This window comes from Diabrotica undecimpunctata, chromosome 8 (assembly GCF_040954645.1).
Source record: "Diabrotica undecimpunctata isolate CICGRU chromosome 8, icDiaUnde3, whole genome shotgun sequence".
NCBI classification, from domain to species: Eukaryota; Metazoa; Arthropoda; class Insecta; order Coleoptera; family Chrysomelidae; genus Diabrotica; species Diabrotica undecimpunctata.
This window is the reverse complement of record NC_092810.1, coordinates 117,506,584-117,519,039: the sequence shown is the minus strand read 5'-3', so window position 1 is coordinate 117,519,039 and position 12,456 is coordinate 117,506,584. Positions and strand designations below refer to the sequence as shown.

General features: G+C 30.1%; 1 protein-coding gene across 2 annotated transcripts in view; it reads left to right on the top strand.

Annotated features, from left to right (window-relative positions):
- The first annotated feature begins 6,330 nt into the window (after positions 1-6,330).
- The window catches only part of LOC140448534 (synaptic vesicle glycoprotein 2B-like), a 47,959-nt gene continuing 41,833 nt past the window's right edge, over positions 6,331-12,456 (top strand). The window contains exons 1-2 of one of the 2 annotated variants that reach the window (XM_072541615.1): positions 6,331-6,686; positions 11,557-11,754. In XM_072541615.1, the coding sequence (XP_072397716.1) occupies positions 6,620-6,686; positions 11,557-11,754 (265 nt within the window). In that variant the 5' untranslated portion in view covers positions 6,331-6,619. Of the gene's footprint in view, positions 6,687-11,556; positions 11,755-12,456 lie in introns of those variants that run through there. The other variant, XM_072541616.1, reaches the window with a different exon arrangement.

Below are 12,456 nucleotides of genomic sequence, written 5' to 3'. Positions count from 1 at the left end.
TTGCCAGGTTGGAAAGAATGTTGTAATTTTTTTTATGGATTTGATTCCAATTATTGGTCATGATCAAGTTATATAGGAACATGTATCTGGATTTGCTATGTGGGACGTTTTTTTATGTCATTAGGAATTTATATAGACAATCATTATGCATAATTTTAGAACACTCCTATATTATATAGACTATTCTGCCTGTGTATAGGTGAATGAATACGTGGGTTCGAAGTTTTAGTTCAATTGTTGGCCTCAGTTGTTCAATGAATTTCGGAATTCACCAGTTTCATGACAAGTTTACAGTTATCTAGGCAGTAGAATGTCTTCCATAGACAGTAAATTATTGTTGAATGTTAATTAGGATTTGAACATTTAGCTTTAATCCTTAATATTTTCAGACTTTGGTCTAATATAAGAATTGTTCCTTAGCTGATTTATTATTCTTACTTATATAGTTTACTCAATCCATGACATATTCCCTTTACAGCTAGCATGTTTAGAGTACAGTTATGGATAGTATTTCAGATTTTGGCGATAAATGACCATTTATAGTTATTTTCACTTCTTTCCTTAGGCACTTATCTATATTTTGGTATATTGAACTAGGAATTATCCTGTTCTCTTTTATTAATATCAGAACGAATTATAAATCTGCAGTTTCTTCAGAAATTGGTCTACTCGTTCTTGATGTTCTGTTTTGTTATTACTCCTACCTTAATTCTTACTATTTTGCTATGGTTGTTAGAGTTACTGGCACATTAAACTCTTTTTAGTGCTCTTATGCTAGGTATTCTTATAAATTTGTTGTAGCTACCTGCTATAGTTATCGAGTATCAGCATAAGTTAATTTTGTTGTTTTTTCTAGTTTTTATTTTTGGTCTTTATTTTGGATCCCAAATGTACTGATGGCAGATCATCAGGATGGAATCGATTTTATGGCTGTCCTTTTGTTTAAGCCGTTAGTCCCACATTTTGATCCAATAATTTATTTGATGAATTTTAAGGTTAGGCACATATTACCGGATGTGGGTATATGTGGACCTACCCTATTTGGTTTATTTGGTTATAGTGTGAATTGGGTCATTATTTGCCTGATTGATTATCTTTGGATATGCTACTTTATAAATCTGTTGTCCACTGTATGGTCAATTTTGGATTTACCATCCAATTCGACACTTATATTGTTGTCTATACATTTGGTATTTTTATTGTTACTTATATTGTTTTATATAAGTACGTTGGTATTTTTATTATTACTTATTATTGTGTATCGGTCCACCTATTTGCCTGATTGATTATTCCTTGGATATGCTCTTCTATAAATCTGTTGTCCATTGATGAGTCAATTTTGGAACCAGGGTCCGATTTCACATTATTTTGGATTATTTTTATTGAGTATTTGTATTACTAGTCTATACTATGCTATGTTGGAGTTACCTTACTTTAACTTTACTCTAAATAGTATGTGACTTTTTACTTAGTTACATGTGGGTATCTTTAGATGAAACCATTTCTTTATTCCTACATCACTCATAATCTGTGGTTAATTATAATCATGTGAATCGATGTAGATTGTTTTGGAAGTATTTTAGTGAATTAATATAGTTTATAGCTGTACTTGGCAAATTGTTGCCATGGCTATAATTTTTTATATATAAGTTTATTTTTTTTTTCTCGATTCTTGATTGCTCCACATATGGTTGAAGTATTGGTTAACCTACATCTAACCCATCAGTCAAGTAAAAAGAAAAAAAAATTTTTTTCACTTAAAAATTTTTTTTCTCCAAGTAAGAGGGGAATGTAACCAGTCCGTTACTTAAAGAACCATTTACCTTTTTGTCACTGGAATCCTTTAATTTAATTATAAATTAAATTCATTTTTGAAATATTCTTAAACCAAATATTTAAAACTCCAGTAAAATTTTATTTTCGAAAGTTGACATTAAATCCCGCCCTCTGTCTAAGACTCTGAAAGTACATCGTTTGTGACAGCCGTAGCACCAGATCGCCACTTCCTTTGCTGGAATCTCGTCGAGTGAACATCGTTGTTCAAGGCGGCTGTAGGTGCCATTTTCATGAATTGGGTTTAAGTTTATTTTTTATTTTTTTTGTGGAAAAGCTGTTGTGTTGGAAGAAGCCATTTGTTATTTAGTTTTTTTGTGAAAGTACTTTAATTTTGGACCACCTCAGCCGGTAAGTTTAAAGTTATAAATAAATTATGTGTAAAAACATGTCATATCATCCGCCATTGTTAGTGAAATTCAAATCTATTTTAATCCGCTCTCGATATATATTCTTATCTATCTATCTATCTATTCTATCTTATATATGTCCTATTTCACTTATTTCATTAATACCTAAACATATTACAAGATTAGATTTTATCATTATCTCAAACTTTATTTCTTTCCCAAGATGAAAACCAACAATTATCTATTTCAATTCCATACCGTTTAAACCGGCTAATATTTCTTTTTTTTCTATTCTATAATATATATAGACCATGCTTTCTGAAAACCTATCTATTTAATATATCCTATAAAACATTGTCATACCATCCCAAGGTTATTTTTTACAGAAAAACAATATAGTTTTTATTTCAATTTAAAGCAACCTGTTGACCTTTCCTGGTTTTTCTTTACTTTCTTGTATGAACAAAGGACTTGGAGTAACACAACTGTTTTTTTAGCCTACTTACGGATTCCAGTGCAAGTCAGGGAAGAATACTTATTTTTTTTTGTATGGAGAATTTATTAAGACAAGGGGAAGAGGAATTTTAAGTTTATGGGTTTTATTAAGAAGAATTTGATGGACTTGGTTTAAAGTACCTTTTTTTATATGGAATCCAGGTTTGGAGTAAATTTACCCACCTGCAACTAGTTCTTCACCAGAGGACCTTCCAGGGAAACCTACGGAAACTGGCAGGAAGAACTTAGTTTTATCTTTTTGTTTCTTGTTTAAATATCTTTAATAACATTACATCCTCTTCAAGGTTTTAACTTTTATATCATTAATAATAATTACATTCACTTTTCCTAAAACAATAGTCAGTACAAGTTAATTAAATTATTTATTGTCTCCCAAGGGATGAGATTTTGACTCTCCCTTGATTGAATCTCTCTTCATCAGGTTATCGTGTGCACACCTATCCGGAGAGTTTCATTTCATTTCATTACAAACTTAAACATTTATTAAACGAAAACTAAACTATTATATTAGTGAGTAGTATTTTATATTTATATTATCTTATATTTTTATTTTATATTATTTATACATAATTATTGAGTATAACCTCTGTCAAAATTTAACATTAATAGGTACATTAGGGGGGGAAATTGTTTATCATTATATTCTGGGATTTTACTGTAAATATAGATAAGTTAATTGTATATAAGAGGTGATGGGTCATATATAAGTGTTTAAAATAGTCTGTACATAAAATTGGTATTTATTAAAGTTGGGTTAAAACAATTCAATATTTCAATCAGTACCTATCTTTCATATTTCAGCAATACAAGATATCTCGGAAGAAAACATCTAACTTCCTGGCGCCCAAACATTCAGTAGAGCAACTTTATCTTTCATCCGTTTATTTCTTGGTGGTTTTCTTGTCATTAGTTCTTATATCTTACGGTCTCTGTAGGGCATGCAAATTGGCCGAATCCCTCTTTGAGTGTCGAGTGGTCATTCTCCTGCATAGTCGCTAGCCAGCATTAATTTTATTATATTTTAAAATTCATATATGCCCTTTATTTATTTCTTTTACATAATTTATTTCTATCTAATCTCTTCCATCTTCTGTTATTCCACATATTAGTTCGTTGGTGTATAAAGGTACATTTTAGAGTTTACCCTATTTCTACACTGCACATTTTTGCTACACATTCCTCATTTTCGTTACATTTCACTCTTTCATCAAGATTTGTTACAGTCAAATTTCTTGTTACATTACACAGTTTTGTTACACAAGGTCACGCTACATCCGATTGGATGGGTTTTTTTATCTACCATAATTATCTTTTTGCTCCGGTTTCTTATGCTGAAAGAAACTTTCCTCACTTCTTCTTTGATTTCTTTTTATCAATGTTGAGATTAGAAGTAACGGGGAATTGTTTTCAGCCACCTACCATGGAATTATAAATTTCCCTCAGAACATCCGAGGGAGAGTACCACTTCAACTCTATTAGAATCAGGGTCATTGGGACAAGCCAGGGAGTATCGTCTACTCCACCCTCATTTTTTCTCCAGCCTGCACCTAGAGGTAGGGCAGGACCGTAATCATCGGAACTGAGCCAATTAGCACCAGCTCCGTGCTAATTTCGAACCTCAAGGAGGACTTCGCTGGGACACCGAAGCCATTCGGGAGTATCCTTCCAGACAACTGTTTCACCTAGGAGGACAGTTGGTTTTTACTTCAGAACTATATATATATATATATATATATATATATATATATATATATATATATATATATATATATATATATATATATATATCTTGTTTCACCAGTTATAGGTTTTTTTTTATAACATATATATATATATATATATATATATATATATATATATATATATATATATATATATATATATATATATATATATATATTAATTAATATAACTCCCCTTGGTGTAAGGTATCGGTAAGTTTGAGCTCAAATTCTACCCAGAGATTATCTTCCATTGTTTTTTTGTATTAACCATTTATTTCATTATTAACTTTAATTATTTCATTATGTGTTTACTTAACTAATTTTTTTATATTTCATCTTGTGTTATTAACTCTGGTTATTATCCCTTCAGGATAATAGACCGTTTCAATTGTTTAACTTGGCTTGTTCCCATTTATATATTACTTATTTATTATATTTGAATTTAGAGGTGTTTAACAATATTGTTGGTCATATTGTAGGTAAGTTTGATATATTTACTTGGCTATACGTTCTTCCAACGTTAGCATTATTTTGTTTAAGGTTGTTTTAACCTAGATGTAGGTTGTACACTCTATATCAGAGTTATTCTGTGTAATTTTCCACTTTTTATTATAGTTGTTTTCAACATTTCTTTTTTTTAAAATATTATATTGTGAAATTTTCATATACTTTTTGGGTAACTTAGAGATTGTCAAAATCTAAGAAGTTATATTTAATAAACTTGAATTTGTTTTGCATATAATTTTTTATTAATATTTCCTTACCTTTTTACATTTACAGCATTTTTGTTTATTAAATCAACTTTAATTAATATTAGCAGTATACGATACCTGGAAGAGTGACTGTTACTCTTTTTAGAGTATTATCCCTCTTCTGGCGCCCTCAATTTGTTTTCTTTGTTAATTTTCATTATATCTATTCATTTTTCTTATCTTCTTTTCTATCCATCATACATATTTTCCTGATTTACTGTCTTTAAAAGGCATGCAAATTGGCCGTATCCATCCTTGAGTTTCTAGTGGTCATTCTCCTGCCTACATTGCTAGCCTAGCCACATTCCGTTCAATATTTTTTTTCATACTTCTTTACTTAATTGTTATCTATTTTATCCCATATATATAGACCACTCTTCTTATACCTCTCTCCTCCTACACACCCCAGTATTTTGCTACACAGTCTCCCCTATTCTGCCAAAATACAAACTGATATGTATATGCGACGACTTTATGCCACAGAGGTTAAATAATGCAATAACTTCGCTTCTTACACAACCTCTGGGAAAAACATGAACTTTATCACCGACCGTATCAAATCGGTCGTATACGACCTCCGTGGCATGAAGTACTTATTGAACTGTCGGTCGTATACGGCCACCTGGCAGTTAAGCCAGGCGATAAACGTGTTAATCAAGAAAGTAAATATCTCATAAACTACTGAATATTGGTTCACCAATTGTTTTGGTTAATATTGGTGACATTACGCAACTTTTTCAGCAAAATAAAATATTCTCAGTGCGTATTTATAAAACAAATAATAATTTTTTGCAAACTGGTTTTTCAAGCTTTATTTATAGTTATTTAAATAAACTAAGTTTTAAAGTTAATTTAACAAGTCTTTAATAAAAACTTTTCGTTTAATTATTTTGCGAAAAAAGAATCGTAAAAACCTTAAGTAAATTGACCAATTTTTCGTTATTTAAACAATAATCCAGTTATGCAAATGATATACTTTCTTAAAAATTGCAACCTGTGGTGAATTACGTTTTGTTTTGATTTTATTTGATCACGTTAATACTGTTACAATAATAATAAAATTATCTCGTTTTTAAAATGAATGGCTTTTGTAATTAAGTTCGGCTGGAAAACAATATGACTAACAAATTAAGATAATTGCATTAGAAATTTCGGGAAACGTGCCAACTCTGTATGTGTATTTTTAAAACAATTATTTTTACCAATTAAAAATTTAATGTAATGATTAGCACTCAGTTTTGTTTCGACACAAGATTTAAGATGGTTTGTTTTTGTGCACTATTATTTTAAAGTTTATAGATAAGCAAAATAAACTACCACTGTCTTACATAACTCATTTACAATGAACTTAGATCGTATAAATTTAAATTTATTCATAAGTTGAATTTGCTAGGATAGAATAGATTTGCTAAAGTTTATCACATGTTAAGAAAGAAAACTAGAAATGGATTATACACTAAAAAACCTAAAAAACGACAAACAGAATGAAGGACCAGTGGATCAGTTAAAACGTAAGATATTTTAGAACTATTTTCTTTATAAGTTTTTATAGTTATAGTAGTGCTGAGTAGTTTATTGAACAATAAAACAATACTTTTATACGTTTTAACAATAAAACACTAAAAAATTTTGTTTTTAACACTTCCACAAAATTTATTATAAATTATTATCACTGTTTTGGCAGAGTGCCTTTTTCAAGTCATTTTTTTACTCGGCGTCTACACTTTATAGTTTATAGTTGTTAACTAATAAGTTTGTCCTAATTTGATTAAGCATAATTATATCTTATTTATTTTTTATTTTCCATTGATTCTAATAAATGAAACTTAATACCTTTATTTTGAATATGGAGAATTTGAAATTGAACATTAAAAGAATGATTATGATCTTTAAGTTAAAGGGCGTACGTAGAATCTGTTTTTGTATTATTGAAAGCCCTTATGTGTTCTGCTATACGTTTGTTAAAGGTTCGACCAGTTTGACCGATGTAAGTTTTTTGGCAGTCGCCACACGTAAATTTGTATACACCACTGTTTAAGTAATTTTTCTTTTGGCTGTTGTTCTGAATATATTTGCTTAAGTTGTTATTTAAAGCTGGTGTTATTCCTTTCTTCTTTATGTGTTTGGCTATTTTTGTTAATATACTTCATATATATGTAATCAAGCAAGCGGTATTGGGTTTTTTCTCTGGTGGTGGAAAAACTAAACATGGCTTTTTTATGCAGTATTTGGTTTCAAATTGATTTTATTGTTTGTTCGTTGTGGCCAATGTTCACTGCTGTTTGTTTAATTATATTCAATTTTATCTCGAAGTTATTTTTTCTTCTTTTTCGTCCTCTTTATAACTAATTTTGCTTGTTTATTGGTAGATTGATACCTCTATAGAAGGTTTTCATTCCTTTTGCGCTACCTTTATCTTATAGTATTTTAAAGTATCTTAAAGTATCTTAAAGTATCTTAAAGTATCTTAAAGTATCTTAAAGTATCTTAAAGTATCTTAAAGTATCTTAAAGTATCTTAAAGTATCTTAACGTATCTTAAAGTATCTTAAAGTATCTTAAAGTATCTTAAAGTATCTTAAAGTATCTTAAAGTATCTTAAAGTATCTTAAAGTATCTTAAAGTATCTTAAAGTATCTTAAAGTATCTTAAAGTATCTTAAAGTATCTTAAAGTATCTTAAAGCATCTTAAAGTATCTTAAAGTATATTAAAGTATCTTAAAGTATCTTAAAGTATCTTAAAGTACCTTAAAGTATCTTAAAGTATCTTAAAGTATCTTATAGTATCTTAAAGTATCTTAAAGTAACTTAAAGTATCTTAAAGTATCTTTTACACGGTCGTCCGATACTTCTTCTACTGATTGGGGATGTATTTCTTCCGGTTTCATACCAAAGACTAAGTTTCAATAAATTGTTCTGAGTATAAAAATAATTAATATTAAAAGATTGCTAAAATATGAATATTGAATTGTAGTATTTCTTTCTTATGTTTGAGTTTATTTTGGTAACAGGTAGACCCAATATCATATATTATGTATATGTACGACATTGAGAAAACTCAGATTTTCCATTGCATATTTTATTTTTTGTCATTTTTGCTGAAGTAGCAATCATATAAAAGAACAAAAACCCAAAATAGTTCGAAACTATTTTAAAAATATACTCTGGGTCTCAGGAAGTTAATGTATTAAGTGTAATAATGTGGTTTATTATTATTGCCTGCAAATTTAATAAAAAAATAGAGAAAATTTTAAAATATGTATATAACTTAATGTATATAACTTACTTTTTTAAAATCCTAAATCGTAATATCTAATTTTGTAGTGTAAAGTCAATAATTACTTAGCAACATAATATATCTCACTTTACTAAAGCAACGATAAATATTTACATTATTACAATACCATTTGAGACATTGTTTGTAGCATTTAACATTAAATTATGAAATAAAAAAGTACTACATATATTGTATTGTAAAAAACTTTGTTTAATTAACACAAAAAATGTTCGTAGACCAACAAGAAGTAACTGCTTATTTTTAAATAGGGTAAAGTAAGGAGAGATGGACAACATTTTAGAAAACTGAAGCCTGTTTCTTTATTAAATAAATATCAGAATCTAAAAAAATGGTATAACATAACTTAACATTGGTATTTATTTTGGTATAAGTAAAAACTGAAAGTAATAATTCTTAAACCTTAAAATAAATATAATGCACTGGCATGTCATTGGTCCATCTCTCCTCCATGGATGCGAGATGGAATACTAAGAGTAGTAAGAGAGATGGACCAAGATAAACTTTTTTTTTTCATAGCCTTAAACTTTTCGTACTTATTACAGGGATTAGCGAATCCAGTACAAGTTTCATGTAACCAGAACTTACAAAAATACATTGTAACCACCAATCTTTTTTACACGTTTGGCGATAGTGATCCTTGCACTCAGCACACTTATTTTCAACACCACCACTAGTGTCGTTTAAAATAACATATTTTTCAGATAGTAACGATTTGCTTGGTTTTCTTTTAATTTTTGTTTTTTATAGGTTTTAAGCTTTATTTAATCACTGCATCCTTCTTCAATAAAGTCTTTAGCAGTAATATCTCCAGTCATTTTTTACGAACTTTCTTTATTGCTGCTGACAATACAGACACGGGTGTTACCTCTTTAAGAGCCTTTCCAAAAGTTTTATCTTTATCAGTAATTGATGAGTTGTTTGGGCTACCGTGCAAGGTTATTCTACCGTTTATTTCAGAGGGACCTGGTTGAGGAGATTCTGATCTAACTGGAAAATTCATTGTTTCTGTTTCGGATGAGGTACGTGTCAAAATGCATTTTATTCTGAAAATATTAACGGATTAAACGAATAAACAAAAGTTGCTTTTAAGTGACTTAAAAAAGACGATAAAGAGGCTGCAGGTAATTTGTTGCCTGGGATGATAAACTAAGTATAATTATTTCGTTTTGGTCTGCAAATTCTAGTAGATTCAAGTTTTGTCTCTCTTAGAAGTCGGCGCATTGTTTGGATTTTTGCAAGGATTCTTTACGGTAGAATTGGAGTATACTTATTATATTTTTTTAACGGAATTACACGGTTTGAAGCTTCTTTCAGAAGACTTTAAATTTTTAAAATGCCCGTGTCAACTCAGTTTGTTGACAAGACGTAACCTAACTCTGGAGAATTGTGAGTGTTGTTATCTTCGAATAGTTCCCAATTGGCCTTTCTTTAATTTCTTCTATAGATAAGTGGAATGTTTTGTTTAGGGGTCCATAAGTCAGTTTTGACTAAGAGTGAGAGATGGTCTTACGATATTGAGTCACCTATGATTGTTGCCGGGAGGGGGCGTTTGGGCCTGTAGGACCCATCGCCGGCTCTGCGGACTACTTCCTGTCCTCGGAATTAGACCGGGTGTTGACCATCTTTGCTTGTCACTGATAAAATGGTTTAATACTTCTACTGGTATAAAATAACGGTTACCGTGACAAGTATCTGTTATAGGTAACAGTTCCAAGGAGCAGTTACAAAATAACAGATCAAAAATAGAAAACAGAACAGGTAAAATAGTCTAAGTATTCCTTGACTTACGGAAGGAATAACTTAGTAAACAAGAAAAATAAAATGGTATAAAAGTACAATGCAAAGAAAATGTTTCTAAGTGTTTCTTGACTTACGGAAGAAACAACTTAGAATGGAAAAATAAAATACTCAAAATATAAAACGAGATATGCAAAAATGAAACAGATTATAGAAATATGTCTAAGTGTTTCTTGACTTACGGAAGAAACAACTTAGCATAAAATAGAAAATGAAAGAAACAAATGTATTAAGTATTTTCTTAACTTAAGAAAAATATCTTAGATAAAATATCGGAAATAATAATGCAACAATAATTATGAAAATATTTTTAAGAGTTCTTTGACTTACCGGAAAAGAACGGCTTAGACAAACAATTAAAATAACAAGTCAAATATTCAGAGAAATATTTCTAAGAGTTCTTTGACTTACCAGAAAGAACTACTTAGACAAAGTACAAATCAGAATATAAAATAGAAAAAGCAAGATAAATATTTCTAAGTGTTCTTAACTTACGGAAGAACAACTTAGACACAAAATACAAGAAAAATAAACAATCAAAATAACCAATTAAAATATCAAACAATCAGTATATGAACAAATATAGATCAAAGTAATATTCTAACCTGAAAAGGTCTGAATATACAATAATGCTAAAATAAAAATGGTATATAAGAAATCAGAAATAAAACAATAACTTAGTAGGAACAATAATAGCACCGACTAGGTCTACAGTAGAAGAGGCAAGCTCGACTGACCGATGAGAGAAAATCTACCTGCTTTTATGTAAAACAAATCCTTTGTTTTACGTAGCGAAAGTGGAATTTCCCTGCATCGAATCAATTAGAAATTTGGATTTGGCCAACCTTGGAATTCCCAAGTATTTTAACCGATATCCAAATTCCTTGATGCGTCGAGGACATGATACAGCTATCATTGAACCTGTCCATTATGCTTTCAGAGTATAGGATATGATCAGTGATACATATATCATCGTGGCCAAAGTGACTTCAAAGTTGTATACCACGAGTTCAGTATTGGTGATTATATCGATTGGCAGATCTAAAAGAAAATCTGAACGATGTCTGCTGCTAGGATTAGTGGACGAGTCACCAAATTGAATGTGCCTTGCATCAAACAGCAAGCCTTATACGATCGTTAATCATTAAAAGATACCTACAACTAATTTGTGTAGATGATCAGTTGAATTGTTGCTTATTTTTAGTCTTCTTTTATTAATTTGTTAAATGTAAACAAATACACGTTCAAAAAAATGTTTCATGCTGAACCTATTTTTTTATTTTTTAGATAAAGCTACCTTTGAGGAAGCTGTTGTAGCTACTGGATTTGGAAAGTTTAACATATACTTGTTAATACTACTAATTCCATCTTCATTTGCACAAGCATATGAACAAATGGGATTGTCTTATGCCCTACCCATAGCAGAATGTGATCTTAATTTGACATTGGAACGAAAGGGACTTCTATCCGCCGTCTCTTTTGGAGGTAAATAAGTGGGTGAAATAATTCACTATAAAACAATTCATGTGGTTTTTTAACAATTTTTATATTTTTTATATTTTTACTACAGAATTAAAAGTAACACACCTATGACGATGACCTATTATTTATTAGGACCATTTTACTTTTTGTTTAATTTTAATTTAATTTTTAATACTAGGTAGTATACGGATTTACAATAGTATATATATATATATATATATATATATATATATATACAGGGGTGGGCATAAGTCAATTAATACTGTTTGACGCGGTTCAAAAATAGTGGGGACGCGGCATCGCTACTTGCCTTACCGAATTTGTGCGATGAGAGATGGGCAGTGTGGCACATGGCACATGTTAGTTTACGATTGTCGGTCACCGTGTTTACGTCGCCATGGCATCCCAATCCCACGCCCGTGTAAAGTACACTACATAAAAACGAATCTGTCTGTTGACTTCGTACCTGCGTTATGCATATTACCAGACGATATTAAATGAAACACCACGACCAATTTGACCAGACAATATGACGTTGCTCAAATATTTGTTGAGACGCCTAACGAATCTGCAGTTCGTGCATCTCTTTAATTTTAGTCGCATTTTAAAGAAATTAAATTATCACTGTTATCTTCCACGTTTGATACATGCGCTACCGGAAGACAACCCTGACCCTAGACTGGAATTATGCAAAGCAAATTCTTT